Source organism: Nasonia vitripennis, chromosome 3, assembly GCF_009193385.2.
Source record: "Nasonia vitripennis strain AsymCx chromosome 3, Nvit_psr_1.1, whole genome shotgun sequence".
In the NCBI taxonomy this organism is placed as follows: domain Eukaryota; kingdom Metazoa; phylum Arthropoda; class Insecta; order Hymenoptera; family Pteromalidae; genus Nasonia; species Nasonia vitripennis.
In genome coordinates this window covers 14,397,541-14,423,974 of record NC_045759.1, presented here as the reverse complement: position 1 = coordinate 14,423,974, position 26,434 = coordinate 14,397,541, and the positions used below count along the sequence as shown (strand labels likewise).

Sequence of the window (26,434 nt, the reverse complement as noted above, 5' to 3'; positions counted from 1 at the left end):
CATACACATATACGTACATACCTATATCTTTCTCTCTCGACTCGGTCTCGCTCTCTCGCGCGTTGGCGGTGGCGGCGGAGGAGGTGGAAAAGAGAGACACACACACGGAACGAAAGAGTGCGCTCGCCGCGCGCGCAGAGCAGGCAGAGACCAGAGCAGCGCGTCGTCCATATAGACATTTCCCGAGAGGATCGAGCATGGAAATCGCCGAGAGTCGTTGAGTTGAGAGATCGCCGCCGAGCTTTTCCCGATTTCCCGCGCGCCGCCCTGTACAACAAGTATATCGATCGAATCGATAGACCGATAGACGCGAATAAATCGTCGCCGCGCGTGTGTTGGCTATACTGTATCGGCTACATATCGCGCATATAGTTTTTTTACGGCAACAGAGTGCACGAACTGAGTCGGCGCGACTGCAGCAGAGCCAGAGACTAGAGAGAGAGAGAGAGAGAGAGAGAGAGAGAGAGAGAGAGAGAGAGAGAGAGAGCGGCGAAGGACTTTTTTTGCGCCGATCGACGGACATAGCGATCGACTACCACTCGAAGCTGCTGCTTCTTCTTCTTCTACCTCGGGCACGCACTGCACGCTCCCCGGCTTGCAACAGGTATTTCTGCATCAGTATTTTTCCTCTCGCCTTCTAGGCAGCGACTCTCCGGCTCGAGCTTTTTTCTCCTCGTCGAGAGAGGTGCGATTCGCGAAAAAATGAGGTTAAGTTTCGCGAACCGCCGACGGAGGGCAGAGAGAGAGAGAGAGAGAGAGAGAGAGAGAGAGAGAGAGGAGCGCCATCCGGATAGGTTATAATTTCCGCTCGCGGATGTTACCCATTGGCGGTGAGCGTGTGTACATGTGTGAGTGAGCGTTTTTGCACGAGAGCTGAGCGGCGGCGCCGCTGCCGGTGCTTTTTTCGCGAACGGAAATCGAAAACGTGGAATCGATGATTCACTCGCGTACAGTCGTCAGACTGGTATCGCTCGACTTTTGACTTTCGCTCTGGTGTAAGTATCGATTTTTAGCGATTTTTCGAGGGGATCCAGTCGGAGACGGATCTTTTGTCTGTTACTACTTGCGGCGAGCCGAGGCATCGAGTCTCCGGCACGTGATCTGTCTCGCGTAGGCGTTGTGTGTATGAGAGTATATAGGTCATAGCACGCGAGCTGAGCGAAAATTCGTTTCCGGATAACGTTGGGTCTTTGCTCGAGTTGTACTTGAATTGAATTCTTTCGCTGTTATCGATCGGGATTTTTCACGCGTTGCTTTTATTCGTCAAACGCGATTATGCCTCGATAAGGTAGCATCGAATAGACAATAATAATAGTACTGAAAACTCAGTTCACAGCGCAAGTTGCATCAACTTTCTCCCCCCGGTTATTATCGCTCATCGCGAGTTCCCACCGAAGAGTCGAAAACCACGAGAAGCTGGAAGAAAACGCGAGCGCAAAAAGAGTAGTCTCTCTCTCTCTCTCTCTCTCTCTCTCTCTCTCTCTCTCTCTCTCTCTCTCGGCAACGAAGTGAACCGCAATTTTGGTTTTTCGAGTGCTTCTGCTCTGTCGCTGCAGCAGCCTTATAGTATAGCAGCACACAAGTATAGTATAGAGAACGGAAATATTCGCGGATATCGGGCGGAGGGGCTTCAACCCTTTTATCCTTGACCGCAATCTCCTTACTTTTGTCTCGCTTTCCGCCGAAAGCCCGTGTCCACTCTCTCTTGCTCAGGCGAGCGTGTATACCTGTACTCGAAGCTACGGTATAGATACACATGTGTGTGTATGTGTACACGAAGAAGATGCGCGTCAGCGCATTAGGTCACAGTCTTCTTCCTCTTCTTCTTCTTCTTCTTCCTTCACCCCTCGGACGATTTTACGTACACACACACACACACACACACACACACACACATACGCAGGAGCGATGATTCCCATCGTCCACACGAGTGTATATACGGCGTAGTCGAGGCAAAAATCTAGCGGGACAGAAAAGTGCGAGAGAGAGAAAGAGAGCAGAGCGAAAACAAAGCTGTGACTTAATAGGACATAACATTGAGGCGGGCTTTATCATGGTAATTTAGATAGCGCCCTGGTCCAACGACCCCCTGCGCAGTCTCCCCTTCTGTATATATATATATATATATATATATATACATACACATATATATATATATAGAGCGGGGACTGCACCGGCTCGCTCTCGCCCCGCCAGAGAGATATTTTTCTCTCCGCTGGGCCCTTTGCTGGGGGCAGTACGGCAGCACCTGGGGCTTCGATCCTTCTTCTTCTTCGTCTCTCTCCTCCTCTTCCAGCGCTGCTGCTGGTGGCGCGCCGGCCGCTTTCGTTTTGCTCCTATAGTAGAGCAGGCCCGCGGCTTTGTCTAGGAGAGGGACGCCGCCGTCGCTGTTTAATCGAGGAAATTGAGCCCCACTGCGGTGCCCTGCGTATACACGCCGATGCGCTTTTCGGTGCCTCGCACGTATGCCGCATATGTACGGCTTCTCTATTTGTATATGGCACATAGGGTCCTATAGGCCCGTCTTCGAGCGCGAATTCGAGTGTTAAAGTAAACCTTCGAGACGCTATACTCCGACCCCCTTTTCGCTTTTTCTCTCTTCTCTCTCTCTCTCTCTCTCTCTCTCTCTCTCTCTCTCTCTCTCTTTGTCTTATATGTGTACATGTGAGCTGCAAATACCGAATTTCGCGTATTTATTCTGAGGCCAGTCCCTACCGAGAAGGAGAGGGGGGTACGTGGTTTTCGAATTTCATAATTGCCTCCGGGTCGTTTTGACGCGCCGATCGAGGACCCATTGATATTTTAATGCCCCACTCGCGCGCGCTCTCCTTTTTTTCTCTCTTCGTTCTCCATTCGATGCACCTTGTTGTATCTACTATACTATTCATAGAAGCGCCGGTAGTTCAAGGCCACGGCCGCGTATATTTATCGATAACAGTTTCTCTCGTATAATAAAAATATCGATCCTCGAGACTTAGACTTCTCGCGCATAATGCAATTCGCAGCCAATCGGGGGCTCGTATCAACCCCCCCCCCCTCTCCGAACGCAATTATCGCGTCGGAGCGCGACAAAGCCTCCCGTCAAACATACAGAAATCAAGTTCCTCGAGCGCACAAAGCCAATCACCTGAGAGAGAAAGAGAGAGAGAGAGAGAGAGAGAGCGGATTCGCGAAAGGAAATCGTTTATCCCCTTAATCAGCGGCGCACAAAAGTCTATACCGCGCTCGCGAATCAATCGATCAATGCCCTTCTCATCGGGAGTTAGTTTCCTGCTTCCATTGCCCCGAATATGCTCATGTATAACGCACACGCAGACTTTACGCACAAAGAGCCGCTGCTGCAACAAGCTGCCGAGTGTAGAGAGCGGGCAAAAAGAATCCACTAAAAATCCGCAAGAGCACCGCCGCAACAAGTATATACACACCCTCCTCTCTCCCTCTCTCCTTCCCGCGTGTGTAAAACGGGCGGCTTTCTCTCTCTCTCTCTCTCGTCCGTCCAGCACAGTGCACAGATGTTGCCGAGAAACGGGGGAAGGAAAGAGAGAGAGAGAGAGAGAGAGAGAGAGAGAGAAAGAGAGAAGGAGCTTTTACGCTGCTGCGCCGCACACGTGGACGAAACACGTGTGTGCCCCGATGCGCCGCTACTGCAGTTGGCTTGCAGAAACCGAGCGAGATAGAGAGCGAGAGACTGCGCTCTGCAGCCGTGTACACTTTGCAATATATTATAGCACGAGTGAGTGAGATCGAGTAGAGGACATTACTATGGTGTCTTACTGCGTTGCCTAGCGAATCTTGCGTCGTGTGCGGCAGAGAGCATATCAGCCATCAGCTTCGAGAGAGAGAGAGAGCAACAGTTGAGTATACATACTTGCACTACAGACATAAAAATTTCAGAAATTGCGTAACTGCGTATGGACCGCTCGGAGGAAGAGCGTATATGCGGCGGCCGAGAGCGTTTACCCGCCAGGTGCATGCCGTAAACCCCTTTCTCTCGCGCTACTGAGAAGGAGAGGAAAAAGTATCCGGTCTTTTTCGGAATTTCGAAAAAACGTTCGCCTGTACTTCTCCCTCTTTATCTCTCGAAATTTGCAACTGCAAAACTGCGCGAGATGAGCTACGCGCCGTGTATATAAGAAGCCGAGGCTCGAGAACAAAAGATAGAGCGCAGAGAGCCGGTCACAAAGGTCTGAAAAGAGAAAACCAAAATTACTGCTAACCCGCGCGAGCGAGAGCAGCAAAGCCAAACCACACAGTGCTTAATTCATTTTCAACGATATATGTATAAAAATCTTCTCATCCTCGCGCTCTGCAGTCCGCCCCTATATATCCACAGCAAAAGGCGCAGTGGATGCGCTGCTGCTCTGCCCGGTTAGATTCGCAGGGGGGCCACAGAAAAAATTTTCTCAGCGGACAGGTTTTCTCTCATCTGACCGGGGGTCGCTAATGCCCTCTATATCTCGCCGCCGCCGCCCGTATAAGCCAAGGGAGAGAGGAGGAATGCTTCGCCTCGTGTGTTATATACGCGCGTACACCGGCTGTCCGGCTCATCCTGAGAAAAATTCCGGCATCCGCTTTCTCTCTCTCTCTCTCTCTCTCTCTCTCCTCTTCGCATGCGCGCTACTGCTGCTGCTGCTGCTCTTGTCTGTCCGTCTCTTCTTCTTCTTCTCTTCCCGCCCTTAACTCTCTCTCTCTCTCTCTCTCTCTCTCTCTCTCTCTCTCTCTCTCTGGTAATGCATGCGCGCATGTGCGTCGGAGCGCGCGCGATCCTCCCAATATTTACGTGGGAAAGGCGCGCCGGCTGCTGCTCCCGATGCAGATGCGGATTTAATGTGTATATCGAGCGCGACGCGTAAAAGAGAGAGAGAGAGTCGAACGTATGCGTGCGTGTATACGTAGGTGCATTGTGATTGTGCATCGGATCGAGGGTAATTCATCCTTTCCTGGTCCCTCTCTCACTCTCGATCGAGTCATTCGTCTAACGTAGCCCGCTGCGCGAAAATACCCATATACACGTACATTTTACACTGTGACGCGTCCGGCGCGTTTCTTTCAGCGTTTATCGGACGCGTGCGCTGTGTGCAGTAGCAGAGCACTTGCGGTCCTCCTCTCTCTCTCTGCTGTTGCACTTATGCGCTCGCGAGTCGTTGCATTATGAGGCCCCGGGCCTTTTCTTCCCTTTTTTTCCTTTGTGCGTCCCACAGAGAGTTTATACATTCAATTTCGAGGGAAGATCGCGGCTTTTTAGCCGCTAGTGACTGAGGAGACGGGGCTTTTTGTCTTTTCCCGCGCTTAATTTTTACTCTTTCGACGATATCCGCGGTATTTTACATTAATTACCGAGGGAGACGGAGAGAGAGAGAGAGAGAGAGAGAGAGAGAGGAGGACGAACCCCTTTGGAATACAGAGCGCGTCTCTGTGTGTGCGAAGATGAAGAGTGAGAGTAGAGAGAAAAAAGTAAATTCAGAGATTCCAGGTCGTCGAGTGACGCCCCCCTTTAGAAAAACGAAACGAAACCGATAATTCAAATTTGTCCTGGGCTCGCTCTAAAGTACAGACTTTTTACAGTGCGCGTGCATAAAATATTAATTTCCGTAATTTATGCAAGCAAAAGTGTCCAACGCCTCTAAACGAGTTTAGGCGCGAAAGGGGCAAGGGGCGCAAAACGCCGGAACGCAGAGAGTCTAGCCATATAGGGACCGACGAGAGCAATCGTCTTTTTTTTCTACTTCTCCATCTCGCTATATACTGTAATATAAGTACGTGGATCATCGTTGATAAAATTCATAATTTTCGCGCTTCTATATTTAGCTCAACCTCATGTGCAAAAATGCGTGAAGCTGGCGATTTTTGGAACGCGGAAAAATTATACGTATATCCTCGAGACAGCAGAATATATCGCATTACGAAACGTCTGGTCTTTTCGCCAACGCATCGGCGTAGTTCCCTGCGAAAATTCTATTGCGACACTCGTATCGTCGCTGCAGTTTGCGCGGAAATAAAAGGGCAGCGGTTCGCGTCAACTCTCTCGCTGATTACGCGCCATCGCGATAATGCAGTGTTGGCGCGAGAGCTTTATCGTTTTCTCGGAATTGATTGGCGACAAGACCCCGGCGAGATCAAAGAAGGACGCTTTTGATTGAGCGATTTTTTTCCTTTTTAAAAAAAAAAAAAAAAAAAAAAAATAGCTCGAGGATTAAATGGTTTAATGAGCTTTCTCGGGAAGGTCTCGATTCGCGCAATAAAGAGTAAGTAGTGTATACGAGAGTCGCACGCGAGATGTGCAAACGTCTGTCGGACGTAAACAGAATTGATTCGCAAGTTAAAAATAGCGCGAGTACAGATGCGCGATTATAGCAGAGAAATCGCGAGGCCCATCCACTGCTTTGTTTTCTTCGTGAGAATCAGAATTCACGAATGATTAACGAGTACTGCAGCGGTTTATCGAGGATTTGTTTTTGGTATTGCATTTTCAATATCTTTTGTTGCTTCACGTTGTGGCGCAAGCACGAGGCACATTAAAGTTGTATCCAGCGTGCAGCAACGTTAAAAACACGTATTAATAGGTTATTAATGAAAACTCGGATAGATTAACGAACTCGAGTGGCAGGAGCGAATGATCGAGAATCCGCGATTAGGATCGTCCCGATCGATAAACTCCAAATTTAATTACACCCAATACCCCTTATCTCTCCCACACGTCTGTCAATTATTAATGGCCGTATTCTTCAGCTCGAATTAGAATAACGGAAATAATAAATAACGATGCCATATCAATTTTCAATTTCGCCACGTACAAAAGCCCATTCTACTCGAGGTTTCAATAAAAATCGCGTGTTTACAAAATAAAACAAACACACAGGCTCTCACGCGAAGCCCCGGCAAAAATCTCAAAAGCGCAGGCACGCGTAATTTATAGAAACCCAAAGAAAGATCTCTCTCGCATTCTCGCCGGTTTCGCACGAGCCATTCTCTGCTATTTATTTTCGCACCATCGGGCGTCTGCCGTGCGCGTTAGTGACGAGAGAGAGAGAGAGAGAATCAGCAGCCAACCGCAGAGGACAATCGAAAAGCGAGCCAGACGGAGCTCCGTTTCGCGCCACAGGCGCACAAAAAGCGCGGCCGTCTAATCAGCAATCAAACATAGACAAACTCGCTGGGCACAGGAGTATAGGGAAGGGGAGAGAATGGCGCGTATACACGTGAGTGCGTGAAAAAACGGAAGTGCGAGAAGGGTTATATGCTCGAGGGAAGTGTGCGGATGAAGAAAGGAGAGCGATCGGAGGTGGGGATAAGGCTTGGGGGTGGAGAAAACGACGAGGAAATTATACTCAAAGAGAATTTTTCATCGGCTTCGAGCTTTTCGTTTGATACAAACACAACGGAGGAGTGGGGGAGATGAGTCTGTTTTTTGAAAACTCAAGGAAGCGCCAGAAAGGACGATCTGCACCCTTGTACCTTTGATCGGCGTTTCTTTATAACTCGCCCCCCGAATATTATCACGAATCGAAGGCCAACGAGAAAGTGCAGCGGACATATTTTCGCATAATACGCGCACATTTACGTACACACATACATACACTCGCCGGACGGAAGTGGGCTAGACGCGCGATTCTTTTTTCCTTCTCTCTCGCTCTTTCTCCCTTTTTGCCCCCCTTTTTCCATTCATACAAAGCTCGACATAATGCGCCGACGTTCGGATTTCAGCCTCCCACGACAATGGCCGAACGCGAACGTGCGACTCTGTGCAAAAGATGGAGAGCAAGAGAGAGAGAGAGAGAGAGAGAAAAAACGCTCCCTCAAGTGCATTATATGCCGCGCACGGCGGCAGGACGCGCGCGAGAGAGAGAGAGAGAGAGAGAGACTGTGTGCGCTGCACGTGTGTTTGTACATCGCGTCGGACGGCCCGCTTGCGCATTGAGTTTTCACCGGTCACGGGAGTATAATGTGATGGCAGCTCGATATATCGATAGCGCGACGCTCGTTTGTTGATTCATCGGGAGCCGCATACGCTGCGGTGCATCTTATACCGAATCGAACGAGTTTGTATTATTAGTATTGTGAATCAGGCAAAGTGTCTTCTCGGTATAATTTGTTTCAGCATAGCGTGTATAAATAATTGAGTTGCGCAACTGATGACCAGCCTTGCTTTTGGCAGCAAATCCGAGTGATGAAATGTCATTTTCTGAAATTCAGCCCGGACAGTATTAATATCAATACAGCTTCACCTCGACGAAACTGTTAAAAATCGTTGAATTTCACCCGCTGGTACGAAAAGTAGCGGATGACGCAACGTTGCGAAAACCTGGCATAAGGAAAAATTCCACCTCAGAAATTATTAAAACCCAGTATTGCTTAAGCATATACCGACCGTTGCATCATCGGACATAATGTCTTTATCGAAGCACACTTATGCCACCCCCGATATATGGTACAAACCGCTCCATAAAATTACCTCTCCCATAAGCGTCGAAGATGACGCATCGCAATAATACCGCGCAGGTCGCGATTTATTTCGATTCGGTGCTGTACGTCCGCGGATAATTTTAAACCGACGAGAGCCTCTGCTGCCGCAGCATCAGGGGGTGCAGTGCATTGAACTCTTTTTTTTCGTAATTCGCTCGGTATAGTGCATACAAAGATGAGCGACGGCCTCCCGCGCTTCTGAATAATGAGCCGTTAACGATCGTTTAATTTTGAAAAGAGCTTCGCGATGGGCTGGCGCGCGTTGAAAAAGTTGAAATTAAAAAAGTTCCCTCTGTCTCAGTATATACGGGCGTGCATTAGTAAGTTGAAAGAACGAGTGAGAGAGAGAGAGAGAGAGAGAGAGAGTTTACACATTCAACAGGTATTTAATTTTCACGCAACAGTAGCAGCGTCGGGTGGAAGCCCCTCGACGGGCTTTTGTTTCGCGATTCTCTCGTGAAAAATATATTAAAAACTTTCGATGCGCTGCGCGAAAAGTATACCTATTGTTTGTTGTTTTTTTTTTCAGAGAGAGACTTGGTTTGAATTAATCGCTCCGTTACTTTATCAAAAGCGTACAAGCCGCGAATAATATTTTCGCGTACAAATAGGAAAAATCCACGAGTAAAGAGGGGCAGTGAATTTCGGGTCCATTATAAGGATAATCAGCAGAAAAGTAGAAAAGTTCGCGGCGAATGTGCGTGAGCACAGCGCTCCGCGCGCAGCGTTCGGGAGATCGAGAGGCAGAGGCGACGAAGAGAGAGAGAGAGAGAGAGAGAGAGAGAGAGAGAGAGAGAGAGAGAGAGAGAAAGAGGGAAGGACAAGGGGAACAGGTTTCTGCGAGCGAACCAGTCTGTAAGCACATCGTCGTCGTCCACTCCGTCCCTCTCTCTCTCTCTCTCACTAATTTTCTGTCTCGCTTTGTCCTCCCCTTCTATCTCTCTCTCCCCCTTTGGTTCTCTCCTTTTTCTCTCTTTTCGCTGCCTCTCTCTCTCTCTCACTCTTCGTCCACATCACCCTTTCGGCCCTCTTCGTCTGTCTCGCGCGCGCGCAGGTTCGGCTCTCTCTCTCTCTCTCTCTCTCTCTCTCTTTCTCGGTCGTTGTTCCTTTGCTCGCTGTTTCCTCCTCTCCGCGTGCTCCGTCCTTCTCGTTTCTGAGGGGCATCGCGGGTATATACCTTGCTGCTGCTGCACCCTCGACCAGACGATACCGTCCTCGGAGAGGGATATACACTCTCTCTCTCTCTCTCTCTCTCTCTCTCTCTCTCTCCGTGGGTTGCTAGCTGGGTCCAGGGCCGTTCGGTCGAGATTCTCGGGCCCCTCTCGGATGCGAATTTTTCTCGAAATTCTCGCCCTTTGATTCCACGAATGCTCGAGACGCCGTCGATTCGGAAAGCGCATAGATTCCAGGCGTAAAAATTCGCGTGTCTCCTTCCGAGAAAGCCCACGTTCTCGCATACAGGGTCATGCACTCCGGCGAAGCGCACAAAGCCGCGACGGAGATCCGAAATCCGCACGCGCGCGAGCTGCTGTGCGAGAAAGAGAAAAAAGACGAGGAGGAGGAGGAGGAGGAGGAAGACGGCGACAGAGCGCGCGCGCGCGCGCAGAGAGACAGAGTTGCATATAGAGGGCGAGTCGCTCGCGGCGTGGGATCGGTCTCTTGCTCTCTCTCTCTCTCTCTCTCTCTCTCTCTCTCTCTCTTGTAATTTCTGGCCTTGCAGCGGCCTGCGCTCTCGCCTCGTTCTCGACCTTGTTCATTCCTTCGCCGTCGTGGTCTTCGTCGTCTTCGTCGTCGGCTCGATTTATTTTTGTGCCTCGGCAGCAGCAGCCGCCTCCACCTCTCTCGCAAATAACCGTTCTTTTCTCATTTCGTTCCTCCGACGAGAAAGAGAGAGAGAGAGAGAGAGAGAGAGAGAGAGAGAGAGACTATACTATAGGCTCTCTTCCCCTCTCGCCGACATCCTTCGATGCGAACGAACTCGCTCTCTCCCTCGCGCGCCGTCTGCTGCAGCCTGCTCGAGTTCCGCTCTCTCCTCTCTCTCTCTCTCTCTCTCTCTCTCTCCCTCCGATATCCCCGTTCCGATGCCGCCGCTGCGTATAGTGTACAGCGCTCGCGAGAGATGCTGTGAAAAAGGAGCGTAGAAATCGAAAGGAATCTCGGGGGCCTGTGCCTATATACTCCTCCGCCGTCACCGCCGACGGCTTCGCTTTTGTTCTTTCTCTCGCTGTCTCTCGTTCTTCATGCTCTAGGCCGACCGGCCCGGACCTAGACCACTCGCAGCACACATGCGCGCTCGATTTCGGTGACCGTGTCTGTCTGCCTACCCGTCTCGAGTCCCTCTCTCTCTGTACTCTGTGTAGACGCGAGCGTCTGTAGTATATATAACACATCAGTCCTGCTCTAGTCAGAGACGCTTGGCTTAGGTCGTCGCGCTTTTCGGGGGTGCAGCGCAGTCGGCGTTTTCTGTATACGCCTACATGTTTGCACTGATCGATAATCCTCTCTTTCTCGACTGCGCTCGCGGCAATCTCGAGACTTTTTTACCCAGCCGTGGCTACTATATATATTGTTATGATCGGGTCCGGGTAATAAAAATAACAACACGTTATTTATAGAAAATCACTCTTGAACTCGGACTCTTTATTCGAACGTAAATCGCAGTCACAACTGACTTCTCAACAGCTGACAGAACCAGACTAAACATAAACAACAACACCCGCGACGTCGTTGATCTCGTTGCTAAGGTCGCTATGCGCGATTCTTGGTGTTCGAATCGCGCAACGTTCAGGCTCGGTCTTGTCACAACAATATCTATACCCTTTCTTTCGCCCTGCGCCGCAGGGATTGCTTTTGTCAGGGATTACTTATATACTTCTTTTGCGCGCAGGGAAGGGCATTGATATTTTCTTCCTTTCCTTCGGCTGCAGGCGCTCGAGGGTGTGACAGGTGTGCTGATGGTCGGTGAAACGATTTTTTCTATAGCTTTAGGAGAACAAAAAAAAAGTGACGAGAACTGAATCGTCGTTTTGAATTTATACACACCAGATAAGAGTCGAAAGTTTTAGGAATTCGCGTCATTATACACGCGTCGCCGATAAGATAGTGCGAAAATAATGAGAATGATAACGAGGCTCGATACATTTTTTTTTATCGAACGCATAGATACTCTCCTTGCGCCGGCTTTTTTTTCTCGAGCGAATTCTGCAGTGTATCAGTGCGTTACTTTCCGCGAACGTCTTTATCGAGCGCAACAGCGCGGAGAGTGTGTACATTTTCTGTCGCGACGGATATCGTGCGAGCAGTAGGAATAGTTTTAAAAATCCTACGCATTAATTAGCGCCGTTTTATGTGCAGCTCCGAAGTGTATACGAGCAAAGTCGCTCGGTTATGCTGAGAGCATTAATTAAATACCAAACGAGTAGCTTTTCGCGCCTCGAAGCACAACAAGTAGCAAATAGTAGCTGTGTGTGTGTATATATATATATATATATATAGCTATATACAGAGGCCGACGTCTTTCGACGCTGTTGTTGTTTGGGTTGCGCTATAAGCGGCCAAGTGCTGTTTATGGGAGAATCGATCGATCGGCCCGACGTCGACGCCTTTTGAGTCGAGGGTTTCTTTTTGATTTCGTAGTGGATAATTGATTGTTTGGAGATTAGGTATAGGAACTAGTTTTGAGTTGTAACGAGATTTTGCATTGATGTGTGATAAAAGGCAATTACGGTTTGAAGTTTGACCTTTGTAATAGTAGGCTCCAACATTGTATAAACAATGCTTTGTTTGATGCAATTTTTTTCAAGTAGACATTTTTTTTAAGTTAGGCAAGACATAAATTTCAATTTCAAAAACATTCATCCTTAAATAAGTACTGTTACCTCACAAACGCACAATTTTCCCGCAGAAAGAGAGAAGGTAGAACAAACAATCGCCCGACATTCCAGCGACCAATGCACATCCGCCGGCGAAAATCGAAGCAAAGCGCAAGTTCGATGACACGCTCTCTCCTCTCTCCCCTCTTCTAACCCACTCGGCGTATCGCCGCTCGACTAAAATCCCTCGCGTAAAATTTATTTACGCCGGGCCCCGGCAAAAAATCGAGCAGCAGCTCGTCGCCGTTGCCGCCCGCAGAGTGCAAAGAACCTGTTGCTATCTCCTCGCGCGCGTATTTTCACATGCGCAGTCCGGGCTATCATCGATATATGCCCGACGAGCAGAAAAAAAACAACAAGGAAAACGAAGCCAAAGAGAGGAGGATGGAGAGAGCATATAGAACGAGCGACAATTGCAGCCGGCGAATATGGATTCATTCACGGCTCGGTGAGAATTCGATGCGAAAGCGAGAGAGAGAAGCTTTTTATTTGTGTGCGGGAGATGGATTGCGCTGTTGTTTTTGCGCGAGTTTGTTTTGGCTGTTTTGGGCCGTTTGATGCAGCTGACCGGGGAAATGTGGGACGAGCGGTTTTATTTATTTATTTTTTTTTCTCCAAACTCTTCTGTGTGGGAAAACTGTACGTATTGAAAATCATTTGTCTATGGCAATTTTTCTGCAGGTTGCAAGAAGACGCGGGCCCTTTTTTATGCATATTAGCCATACGGGACGCAACCCCTGTTGAACCCACGTACGGCTCACCGGTTTTCGCCGGATCGAACTGGATTTTCGCGCACGGCGAAAAAAACGATTCCGATTCGCGAACTTCTTCGCTCGCACCGTTATCGATATATTTATTCACTCGTGCAGCCACTTGTGCATACAAACGCTTCCTATACATCGAAAGTCCAGTCCTTCTTCGCAGAGACACTCGAAGGCTTCCATGACGAGGCGACTAACGGGCGGGATCGATGGAAAACTCGAATCTGCATATAGAAAATCGACAGGCTAATACAACGAAGTACACACATTAGGGCTTAAACGTAGGCTTCGAGTACATACACAAGCAGCAGCAGCAGTACAGCGTATAGAGAGAGAGAGAGAGAGAGAGAGAGAAGAATCAAGGGGGCGTCAAGAGGGGGAGGAAGGGAGAGAGACAGACAGACTCGATTTCTGCGCCTCCCCCCCCCCTCTCTCTTTCCCGGCTCCTTCTCTCGGTTAATCGCGCTCGCCGTCGCCGCCGCCGCCGCCGCCGCGCAAAGGTTCACGAACTCTCGGCTCTCCCCCTCTCTCCTCCATCCGTCTCTCCGTCTCTCGAACTGCGCGCGCTCAAGGTCTCTTCTTCGTCCTCTCTCCTTCTCTCTCTTCTTCCGTTTTTGCGAATCCCAGGATCTGCTGCCGGCCTCTCGCTCGCTCTTTCTCTCCCCTTTGCGAAAAATTTCTCGTGGGCCCTTTGCAAAAATTTCCGGGGACCCCGTGTGTATTCTCCTTTCTCGCCCTCCGTTTCTCTCTTTCCTGTGTGCGTATGTATATACACCCATATACTGAAAGACGACGCGCAGGTCTGTGCGTTTTCGCGCTCTTGTTACTCCCCGTACACTGGGGTGGGATTCAGGTGTTCCTGCTGCTATTGCTGCCGCTGCTCCTGATGCTGCGCCCGTGTGTGTGTGCGTGTAAGAGCGTGCGGTCACTCGACAATTTTTCAAGAGAATTTAGACATGAGATAAATAATAATTTCCAAAAACTCGGCAGAACCTACCTCCCAGCGTTAATTAACCCCCTCGACCGCCGATACCAATCTCGAATTCCAATCTGCTCTCCTGACGCTCCAAAAAAAGAATAGAAAAAAAAGAATCGACCCGGCATTTAAAATTTTAAAAGCATCCCAGCGAGCCCGGGGGGCCCCGATCTATTCTTTATACTATGCTGTATAGGCGCACACAGATGCACACAGGTCCGTCCTCTCGTTCTCTATGCGAATTAGTAGATAAAGTCCAGGATAGCCCGGCTAGACCATTCGCCGCTGCTGCACGCAGGGAACGTCTCGAGTATATACGGCGTGTCTAAGGGGGAAGGGGAAGGGCTCCGCCGACGACGACGCCGGGGGTGGGGGCCTCTCGAGACAACAATTTTGAACCTGTGTGCCTCGGCTGCTGCTATTTCTAATGTTCGAGCGACTCGAGATCCGCGTGTACTTATTTTGGAAATTCGAATTTTGCGATACTTGCTACACTATTGTAGCGAAATTCTCCTAGAAACATACAGATCTGCGCACAGCCTACTTATATAAAGTACAGAGCGAGAATCAGGGAACGAAGGAGAGGCGAGCGGGGAATATCTCGTATTACGCTCCTGCGCGCGAATCGAGGCGGAGCCCTCTCCTCTCTCTCTCTCTCTCTCGAAAAAGCGCGAAGCGGAGAGACGGAAGAAAGCCAGAGGGAGAGAGAGAGAGAGAGATTGCAAACTGGTTTGCGCGGCGGCAGCGCGAAAGAGGAGAGACGGCGAGAGAGCGCTGCTAAGGACGGCATAAGCGAGCAAGAGAGAAAGAAAGAGACAGAGCTCTCGCTTGGCGGCGCTGTCGGCGCGTATTCTCTCTCTCTCTCTCTCTCTCTCTCTCTCTCTCTCTCTCTCTCTCTCGCTTTCTGGCTCTTTCTCCCTCCTCTGCTTCTCTTCACGGCGGTGCAGCGCTCGCCGAGTCTCGCCAGTCGCGCCAGTCCAATTTATGCATCACGGCTATGTAGGCACGAACCGCCGCGCGGCTGCACCACAACCTGGCGGTTAAATTTTTCTACCTCTCATCATCATCATCATCATCATCATCATCATCATTACCGCACCTTTTACACCCTGTTCGAAAAAACGGAGCGCGCATCTCTCCGTATTCCAAAAACACACACATACACCGCACACTCACTCTCTCTCCCTCACTCGTTCGACGTTATCTCTCTTCGAGTTTTCGCGCGCTCTGTCGGAAACAACAACGTGCAACAACAACAATACAGTGCAAAGTATTCAAAAGAAGCCAAGGAAGACAACATCAGCAAGCCAACCGCGCGACGGACTGTTGAAATTATTATTTTTTTTTAATTTTTAACTACCTTGTTGTGTTTCTGTTTTGTTTGTTAAAAAAATCAACACGCGTGAGAGTGACCCGCGCAAGTGAGCATTTTCGGCGTTTGTTAGTACATACATAACACAGACCAGAAGTGGAAACGCAACGCCAACGAGGGAAGACCAGCAGCAGCAGCAGCAGCAGCAGCAGCAGTAGCAAACACACTCCCCCTACCTACCCACACACCATCCTCCTCGTCCTCCTCTCCTCCTACTATTCCCTCGTGTAAATTTTCAACGACAACAACAACGACAACAACACGACGAGACGGCGAGCCGTGAGAAGGGAACACATAAGTTGGATCCTCGAAATTCGACGTTAGATCAACATCGTCATCATCATCATCATCATCAACATTGATAAAAAGTGCTCGAGCAAAAATAAAACAAAAAGAAAAACAGTTATACGATCAGCAAAATTGTGCGCGATTCGCGAGTGCCTACAGTAGCGTCGTCGAAATTTTGCTCTCTTTTTGAGCGGTCGCCGTTGTTAGTGCATCGTGGGAGAGCTGCTGCGCCCGCACACTCAGACACAACGCATCGTCATCAGCACATCGACCAGAAGAAGAAGAAGAAGAAGAAGATCAACGAAGAAGACAATACACCGCCCGGCGGATGGCAAAAAAGTGTTGGTTGAGTCCGGGCTAGTTAGTGTGCATCACGGTTGATCGACGCCTCAGTTATAATCGTGCGTGAACCAGCATAGTAAACGATCTTTCTTTCTCTCTTTCCCCTCATCTCGTTAATTTTCGTCTTTTCCCATCTATCGCGGCAGTCCCGACGATACACTCGCACCTGCGCGCCGGAGAGGAGAGGATATCTCGTGGCGCGTCGCTGTCGCGCGGCGCAGGAGGCAGCACTCGCACGGAGCCAGTGGAGCTCAGTCCGACAAGTGCAGCGGGGACGCAACGACGTGTGCCGAGAGAGAGACAAAGCAGGGAAGGCGCGCGCGCGGGCGCGCTTTGACAATCATGCGACATCGCTGTCGCGCGGTGCCTTGATTGACCCTCGCTTATATCCACGAGATTATTGTGTTATCGCTCTTCTGATACTTATCGCGGAGAGACACGCAAATCCACAGACTGTTTTTAGTTCTCCTTGTTTTGTTCGACACATCGTTGACTTGTGCGAGAGACGAGGATTTTTCATACATCAGTTGGAAGTCGTTCGCTAAGAACCTTGCTCTCGTCGAGCCACGAGAGAAAGGACTCGGGAGAGAGAGAGAGAGAGAGAGACGCACTCGCTGCGACAGACGTGCCTGTGCAGCGCGGAGGAAAAGGACATCAACGTTCTCTCGGTTGGTTCAGTAATAAACTTTTTTTATTTTTTTTTTTCTTTGTGTTTTTTTATCTCTCAACCATGCAGCGCTTTTTTCGCAATATCTTTGGATGCATCCTACTTTACCTCTTCTAACAAAAAATATTTGTACGTCATTCAAGTCGGTAAGGTAGGACGCATCTTCGGCCCCCTAAAGCCCCTCGATACGGCCTTATCGCGAAAATACCGCGAACGCTTGCATACACGTATGCATCCGAGCGCCACAGGTATATTCACGCGGCGCGTTCCCTCGTGCATCTCTCTCTCTCTCTCTCTCTCTCTCTCTCTCTTTCTCTCTCTCTCTCTCTCTCTCTCTCTCTCTCTCTCTATTTCTCTCTCTCTCCCTCTCCCTATACTCGTCTTTGTCGATGCAGCCCTTCCCTATACAGTACACACATGCAGACATGCACATGTGACGGTCCGATGCCGGGAATTCCGTTGGCGCGCGCGCGCGTGCGTGTATGCATTTTTGTTGCAACGTTGGTACATGATGCAGCCGCTTGCGCGGAGACTGCAGCGTGCGCGGACTTTCACTCGTGCGTTCGGCTCTCTGCGATGCCTACATAGCATAACCGGCGTGTGGGGCTTCGAGTTTTTGAAGGACGCCTGCGGTTCGCAGAGACACCGATGTTTTATATTATATGTATTTGCGAACGTATATTCAGCTCGCCGCATGTGTGTGTATCTTTGCTTTATTTTAAAACGCGTCGAGAGACTTTCCGAGAAGCTGCCTCGAGGACGCCACGTGCGAGTCACCCTGTATATAGCTATGGCTAGAGTATCTCGCCGGCCGGCTTTCCCGGCTTTTCCAACCAATCTCGTCTGTTACTACTGAAAACTCGTGTCTTCTCTCGTGGGACGGATATCTCATGATTCTCTTCGCGAAGTGCAGCGATGCGCAGCTGTGCTTTTCAGGACACCCGGTATAACACTTGCATCGTTCGCGCGCGTATATTTTCGAGTCCGTCTCTCTCTCTCTCTCTCTCTCTCTCTCACTCTCTCTCGCGATGTGCCACCGTGGCGGGAGTCTCGCCGGCTATACTCGCCGAAAACACGAGCAGTAGAAAAAGGCTTTTCCGGCTAGACGCTCCTTCTCTTCCTTTTATTGCGCCGCTTCTCTCTCTCTCTCTCTCTCTCTCTCTCTCTCTCTCTCTCTCTCTCTTTCACTCGCACACCGTCTTATCTCTGTGTATATGAGTGTATTCGCGCACGGCGACGCGCTTCTATTTTCGAAGTCTGCCGAAGATAGCGCGGCCTTCGACTGTTGCCTCGCTGGATGCATGCATCGCTCGCGCGCGCGCGAGAAAAACCGTTGCACTCTCTCTCGCCCCTTTTCACATAAGAGCGTGCGGCGCGTACACTGCCCTCGGAAACTGAGTAAAAATCAGCCGCCGTTCGAAAATGCACGTACAGTACAGCGTATACCATAGGGGGGAGGGCTATGCCTGTGTAAATGCCGACTGCAACGGCCGCGGGGAGAAGAAAAGCGTCGAGGGGAAAAATTGCATACGAGCGTAATAATGGGCATAAAGGCTGCGCCTGAAAGGAGTCCGAGCGCCGCAGCTCGTTTCATTTCAGCTGCAGCAGCGCAGCGCAGAGCGCCGTTGTGAACTTGTCAAGTTTTTACCGCCAGTGATGCGCATTCCGCGATGCACCGGCTTCGTTTTTTTTTCTTCTTTTTTTTGCGTTTCGCGTAGATGTAGCAACTAACTGCGATGCTCACGGGTCGGCAGTAAAATCGAAGGATCCATCGTTGGAGAAAACGCGGCGACGAAAAATCTTCACCGGGCGACGATACACACGCGCTGTAATGTGCAATAGCGAAAAATGCAGCGACGGAAAGGAAGGGGGAGAACGTCGGCTCGAGGTTGAGAATCGCAGCCGGCGAAGCTAACGAACGAGCGAGCGAACGGCCAGGCGAAAGGAAAAAGAGAGTAGAGTAGGGGAGGCGAGCGAGCGAGCGAGAGAGAGAGAGAGAGAGAGAGAGAGAGAGAGAGAGAAAGAGAGAGAGAAAGAAAGAAGCGTCCCTCTCTCCTGCAGCTCGTCGGTTCGTTGTTCGACGCGAGTGCATATTGCAAGCTTCGCGCTCTCTCTCTCTCCTTGTTTTTTGTTTTGTACGCCTCTCCGTCGTCTTTTTTGTCTCGAGCGCGCGCGCATGTGTGTGTATGTGTGCGCGTGTTGGCCAATCGGGCGTCGCGCCCGCCGGAATATCGCGAGACTCAGTCCTTCTCCTCTTCTTCTTTCTTTCTTTCTGTCCTTCTCTTTCTTCTTTGCCTATACGTCTGTGTGCGCGTGTGCTGTATATACACTTGTGTGTGTGCACACTTGTGCGAATTTCGTGCGCGGCTCGGACGAGAGAGAAAGAGCCGAAGAATGAGATTTAAATTCGGGATTTATTTGTTGTATTATGCGCATTGTGTCCCCGTGATTCGAGCCTGAAAGACGCGTGCTCTCTCTCTCTCTCTCTCTCTCTCTCTCTCTCTCTCTCTAGCGCTCCGTTTTATTTCATCTTATTTTTCGCGTTGCTGGATGGGTGGGTCTCTCATCTTTCGAGTCTTCCTTCTCGCCAGATTAAAGCGGTTCGAATACGTGTGCGGTACTCGCTAGACGAGAGGATTTTGCTCCGACGACGGGGGGTTGATAGTGGATTGTTGTTGCGCGAAAGGTCGCCGGGAGATTATATCGGTGGCGCGATTTCGAGGCCGGTAAATTATTCGCCGATTTGAAATTTTGATTCGACACTCGTCGTCAGTGAAAATAGCGCCGACAGGTTAATGGAAATCGGATATAGGAATCGATGGCATCTGTGTGCGTTAACACTCGCGAGATGCAGATGAAAACGAGTGAATAGAAGTACAAGCCCGAGCTGAAGCGCAACAAGTTATCAACGTCCAGAAAAATTTTGTCCGGCCCCCCCGTACCGTGCATACGTATATATTTAAAATTCGCGCTCCGCACCCGATCCTCCAATCATACACGCTAATCTAGCCGCACGGATCGGCCAGCCCGTGCAGCAGCCAGTGCAGTCCATTCATAATCGCGCATCATAACATACAATTAAATGGCTCCGTCGAAATGCAATCGACAAAAAACGCGGGCCACCCCTTTCCAACGACCCCTTCTCGCTTACGATCGAACCCCTCGCTATACACCCGAAAAAAATCTGTAGAGGTATAGGAAAAGGGTAGCGCAACTCGGATTAAAAAAAATTCGCAAAAAAATATATAAGATGCACAAAATTTCCAAAAGGGCGTTCGTACATCTCTCTTTTCCGCGAGCCCCGTAGTTTATATTCGCCAATCGCTCCCTCTCGCGCCGCCGAGCAACCAGTCGTCGTGCGCAGCAGCAGCAGCGCGCTCTTTCATTCTGCCGGAGACACGTTGGCCAAGTGCGCGCCTCGGTCACGTTTTTCGCCTCCCCTCTCACTCTCTCTCTCTCTCTCTCTCTCTCTCTCTCGCGCGCGCGCATACACAGACACACACACGTATACGTCTAGATAGACGTACGTGTATTCGCGCGTCGCCATTTCCTCGAGCGCAGCTCTCTCTCTCTCTCTCTCTCTCTCTCTCTCTCTGTGTTTTTATGCCCCCACCACTTTGGCGCGCGCCGAGAGCGCCGCTGCTGCGCTGCGAAGCCGAGAGAGCGGCTCGGCTCTCTCAGTGCTGTGCCGCCGTGCTCTGTATAAGTAGTGCAGGCCGAGGGATTTTCGGCGCGCGCGCCTTTTCGTCTCTCCAGCAGCAGCTGCCCCCCTCCCCGCGAAACACCGGCCTCTCACACGTACAAACAGTACACGGACACGCAGGTATCCTATTCATCTAGTAACCTAGGAAGAGAGAGAGAGAGAGCGAAAGAATCTTAGATAATAAAAAAAGGCAGCCCCTTGTGTGCGAGTGTAGAAGCAGAGCATAGCGAGCGAAAGAGGAAAGAAAACGCAAGGCTCGCAGAGCGCGCACGCAGGGAGGGAACGCGCGGCGTTGCCGCCGCCGCCGGAGATTCGCACAAGATGGAGACGACGACGTGAACGCTTGCGCGAGTGTATATATGTGTGTGTGTGTGTGTGTGTATGTGTATCTGCGCGCTCGAGTGACTGCAGCGCAGCGGTACACGTAGTGCATTCGGCGCGCCTGCTGCTACTGCTGTGTTACTCCGATTTTCTCGGGCCGTCGGATCGTCGTCGTCATCATCGTCGTCGTCGTCGTCGGCAGTGAGAAACGTTTAGACGCGAGTGCAGCTATTGTTATTTTTTCTCTCTGCGAAAAAGTGCATTCAGTGCGAAAAGCCTTGTTTTCCGGCCGGTTTTCACCGCGCGGAATAGAAGGAGGCGACTCCGATGCTTCGCCGGATGCCTCCGAGCTATTGTTAGACCGTTGCCTCCTTTTTATTCCGTGTCTCTCTCTCTCTCTCTTTCTCTCCTTCTTGACTCTTCGCTCTCTTTCTGTCCCTCCCTCTCTCTCTCTCTCTCTCTCTCTCTCTCTCTCTCTCTCTCTCTCGCATGGCAGACTTTCTTGTCGCCTCTCTTATCGCGCGCTCGCGGCGCAGTCCGTTGCACTTTCCTTTCTCGCGAATTCCTCGCGAAATCTATCTCTGTCTTTCCCACTGGCTCTCGCGGCCGATAGCCCCGCGCGCCTCTTTGCACGCAGGCGTATTATATCTTCGAAGGAGAACTCACACACGGGCCCCAGACTAAAGTGCATGCGCTTATATATATATATATATATATATATATATATATATATATATATATAGCTATACGGATGTGCGTGTAGAGGAGAGAGAGAGAGAGAGAGAGAGAGAGAGAGAGAGAGAGAGAGAGAAGAGAGAGAGATAGGAGGGAGTCGCGCGTCGTCTACTGTGTGGGCGTCTGTCCCGTCAGTGGTTCGACTACTTACGCCGTCTCTGTGTGTGTGTGTGTGTGTGTGTGTGCTGTGCAAAGTAGCTATATGTCTGCTCGGTGCCGTGCATTTTCCACTGGCGGCGGTGTCTATATAGCACAGGACGCGAACGGCGGAAGTGGTGGGGGGAGGGAAAATATTTTGGTCTCGTAATCGCGCACCGCCCGTGTGTCTTTTCCCCAGCTATCTCGCACGTCTAGCGCGCTCTGCATTTATCGTTGCTCCTCTGGATATATATTATATAGATATACGTACTTACTGTGTAACGTATAGGTGCGGTTCTCTTGTTTTTCGCGCGGATGTTGGCAGGTTAGGTGCGCCGCCGGCTGCAGCGGGGATCGATCGACGCCCGAGAGTGAGTGAGTGAGAGAGAAAGAGAGAGATAGAGTTGTGTTTGTTTTCGCGAGGGTAGTAGCGTCCTTGTGCGCTCGTTGTAGGCGGTGTCGTACCAAGAGCTGTCAAATTTTTTCTGAAACGGTATTCGCGTCGATGGGCTAATTTTCACTAGACTCTTCAGTTGCTCTATTATGATCGAATTTCGCGATATGCACAATTGAGTGTAATTGATGTCGTGCACAGCAATTAACTGGTTGTTGTTCTCTTTCCCTTGCAGACATGGCAGAGGGGAACGGGGAAATAAAAGCAGAGGACAAACAGTCCAAGGAGGAGATGGAGTACGTCGAGCGAACAGAGGACTACTCAAAGCTCATACAATATGGGCTAAATGAGAAAGTCGCTGGTAAACTCGATGAGATCTACAAGACTGGAAAGCTGGCCCATGTGGACCTGGACGAGAGAGCCTTGGACGCACTCAAGGAGTTCCCCGTTGATGGAGCACTCAATGTCCTCACACAGTTCCTCGAGTCAAATCTGGAGCATGTGTCCAACAAATCAGCATACTTGTGCGGAGTCATGAAGACCTACAGGCAGAAGAGCCGTGCTGGCCAGGGAACTGGCAACACCAGCACAACACCCAAGGCACCCGATGAAGATAAAATCAAGGTAAGCTCCAATATACAGCTGCAGTACCAAGATGTGCAAGTAGATAAAGACACGCATGAACAGACAATGTGGATATGTCATGGAATATTCTTGCTTTGAAATCAAAATTCACCTAGTGCAGAGCAATTATATTGCTGAACGTATAAAAGTCTACTGAAGCCTACAATTGAGGCACTTTCTGATAATATCTTGCCTTTTCTAGATGATACTGGAACGAACTGGCTATCCTCTTGATGTTACCACTGGACAGAGAAAGTACGGAGGACCACCACCAAACTGGGAAGGACCAACACCTGGCACTGGTTGTGAAGTAAGATTCTTGAGAACCAATTGTTATTGATATACTATGTACCTTTATTGATTACTATATTTTGAAACGATTTCCTTCGCAAAGGTATTCTGCGGCAAGATTCCAAAAGACATGTATGAAGATGAGTTAATACCTCTCTTTGAAAAGTGTGGCAAGATCTGGGATCTCAGGTTAATGATGGATCCAATGACGGGTACAAACAGGGGATATGCCTTTATAACATTTACAAACAGGGATGCTGCACAACAAGCTGTCAGAGAGGTATGATAAACTCTTTTAGTAACACACACAACTGTCCTCCTTGTATCATGTACAATCTTATCTTTTCTCATTCCCATTAGTTGACTACCATGCCGCTATGGACTCATTGGATCTTTTTATTTGTTTATTATTTACAAAATTTTTAGAATGTTACAAAATTGTTATTGCTACCATGGCCTACTCTTAATCAAAATGTTTAACTCTTATTTTTTATTTCCTTGATTTTATCAGTCTTGTCATTTCATTTTATAGTGCATTTGCAGTTTTCTCTTTGAAATTTTGTTACGTATTATATATGTTACGTTTATGTTCTCATGTTAAACATTTTAGTTAAGTGCAATACACATACATGTGGCTTGTTCAGTGTTATGTTTTTTTTGTACGTGATAGTAGTTATGTGTTTTAAAAAAAATCCTGAAAAATCCTCAAAAAATGAGATAACTAAAGCCTTAAAAAAAAACTAAACAAATCAACGAACAATCCACATAAGCGATTTTTTTTATTATATTTATATGTCCCTGACCATTTTTATTCATAATTCAAGTACATACGCATACTGACATCCAACTTGTATATCCCGAAACAAACATTCTTTTGTTGTGTTATGGAGATCTGAACAACGCAAAATATTAACAGAGTTCTACGGATGAGTTTCTTTTCCAGCTCTCCTCTTTGCTCAGTGGGCAAAATTGGGAGTGGAGAACCTTCCTGGACAAAATATATGAAATTATAAAAAGATCAGGCAATTTAATTGGTTAGGGGTATATTTACTCAATTGGTCTAACATCTTATTGGACAGTGACAATTTTTGTAACAAAATTTTGTGAAAAATTGGTTAGGCTAAAAGATTTATTTACAGGAGTGCACTGGCGTTAAATTTAACGCCAGAGCACACGCCGGTTTCCTATCTTGTGAAGATTCGAGTAACAAAGCGCATGCTATAATGGAGATCCACGCCATGCTAAAAAAATAATAATTCAATTTTTTTTTAGTTATTTTTATTTCAATGTTTATTTACTTCTTTTAATTAATTTTCTATCCAAGGATGTTTTGGCAAATCAAAATTTCTATTATTTCTCTTTCGGACAGTTATTTTTCTGTTTTTTTTTTTTTCAAAAAGAAAAAAAGATAGAAAATAATGGACAAAATTTTCTTTTACCTTATTTGACACAAAATTTCTTTCTTTTTTATTATTTTTTTTTATTTTTTATTAATTTGAAACAAAATTAGGCATGTGTGTGTTTTTTCTTCATCCCACAGCTCGATAATTACGAAATAAAACCCGGCAAGAGTCTGAAAGTAAACATTAGCGTTCCTAATCTACGACTTTTCGTGGGGAACATACCAAAGTCAAAAGGCAAAGAGGAGATCTTGGACGAGTTTGGTAAATTAACAGGTAAAGTGAATTCGAGGCGTGTGCTTACCTATACCTTAAATACCTACCTCTACCTGCCTCTTCTTACTACCTTTGTACTACAGTAAACAATAAGAGAGTGGTAGCTTATAAGTAGAGTTGGTCTGCATCATTGCTACAAGAACTATTTTGTCATGTATTACTACGTCATTAGTTAAATGGAGCATCGATAAAAGAAGATGGTTGACTGCGAATGGTTGGACGAATCTTGTCTGATCAATGAATGCTTTCTTTCCATCATTGGTCTGACTGAGATTCGCGTTTGCATGATGCCTTCATCACCATTACTGGAAAAAGAAAAAAAAACTTTTGGTCAGTCTCCTTGCCTCTCGGTTTATTAGTGAACAGAATAACACCTCTCTGGTCCAAGTCTTCTGTTCCTCTCATATTTAGGTTGAGTTATGAGTTGCATAGAATATATTTTAAACAAAATGTACAAATTCACCAACTTGTACAATGAACGAAAATTTATAAGCAGTTAGCAGTAATGTGCTGTTTTTTCTATAGCGCATATTATAACATTTATCTCTTTCCGAATTTATCATATAATTCTCTCGTGTGTTGCAAAGTTTAAAAAAAACGAAGTTTGGTTATTCTATTTACGTATGCCTTTCTTTGATCTTCCCGCTCTCCTCTGCATTTAGAAGTATATACATTGAATAAATATTTTCGTCGCTCAGTTCCTCCTTTCTTAAAGCCTGCAATTTTTATTTCTTTTATTTCTCACTGCTTTTTGATCTGCTATAACTTTTGAACACTATTGTATGCGACCTTCTACGGCTATTCTATTTTGCTATAATGCATTTTGAAAATTTGTGACAGTGTAAACGTGTTCGCCGGTTGGCTGAAATTATTCATAGATTATTAACGATTGCTGGGCTAGAAAAAAAGAGGAGCAAAAGGAGTGACGGAAGGGAAAATAATAGCTAAACTTAAGTAAGGCTGTAAGTAAGCAAGCGAGAAAGAGAGAGAGAGAGAGAGAGAGAGAGCACGCGCGCTTTTGTGAGAGAATCTTGTATAATTTTTAGTATTTAAGTCGTGATAATTCGCGTACACTAAGTCGGTTTTGCCGAAAGGTTTCATATGTTCTCTCTTGTAGAATTCATAAGGAAAAGTTTTAATTACGATTAAAGGTCGACATAATATAGACCGCACCAGACGGTATATTTATAAAGCAACTTAGGTGTACCTTTGTAAGAAATCGTTGGTATTGCCATGAGAGCAAGCTATGATCGGTTTGATTCGGGATATGTCTGGTGTCATTTGAAAAACTCATTAGTTGATTATCAATCGTGTAATATCAGTCGCTTCAACAACTTGCTTGATATGATGAAAGAGAAGAGCGTAAATGCAAGAAAAGAGAACAAACAAAAACTCGGTTTACCAATCAAAATTCATGACTAAGCCTCAAAGCATGGGGGTTCTGGGAGACCTGCGTGGACCTGTTGGGGCGTGTGTGGCTCGCTAAGAAACGGACAGGCACTCCCACACCCACCCTGCAAATTCTACAACCTTATGTCATCACATCATCCGCTTCCTTCAAATTGGTTTAATCAAGATCCTTCGACTTCTCTTCCTCTATGTGCGAAATCCTCTCGTGTCCTCGAAGGTCACTTGTCAATTTTTGAGAAAAGAGAAAAGCAAAAACGAACTTAGAAACTGAAAAATTGCGTTTAGAACAGAAATACAAAGAAAAGAAACACAAAAAGAACGAAAGACAAACAAAATTTTCCCCACACGGTCAGTCACAGCCAATATAAGCCGACGATCATTTTTTTTTCACAAAAAAAGGC

At 48.1% G+C, this 26,434-nt stretch overlaps 1 protein-coding gene across 35 annotated transcripts in view; it reads left to right on the top strand.

Moving 5' to 3' along the window:
* Positions 1–26,434, top strand: part of LOC100118137 (heterogeneous nuclear ribonucleoprotein R) — a 48,641-nt gene that overhangs the window by 9,257 nt on the left and 12,950 nt on the right. For 14 of the 35 annotated variants that reach the window (XM_031927703.2, XM_032598470.1, XM_031927715.2 and 11 more), the window contains exons 1-4: positions 19,705–20,564; positions 22,268–22,656; positions 22,859–22,966; positions 23,051–23,227. In XM_031927703.2, the coding sequence (XP_031783563.2) occupies positions 20,345–20,564; positions 22,268–22,656; positions 22,859–22,966; positions 23,051–23,227 (894 nt within the window). In that variant the 5' untranslated portion in view covers positions 19,705–20,344. Of the gene's footprint in view, positions 1–456; positions 605–15,046; positions 16,743–19,704; positions 20,984–21,688; positions 22,010–22,267; positions 22,657–22,858; positions 22,967–23,050; positions 23,228–24,487; positions 24,624–26,434 lie in introns of those variants that run through there. The other 21 variants (XM_031927701.2, XM_031927704.2, XM_031927705.2 and 18 more) reach the window with 16 other exon arrangements.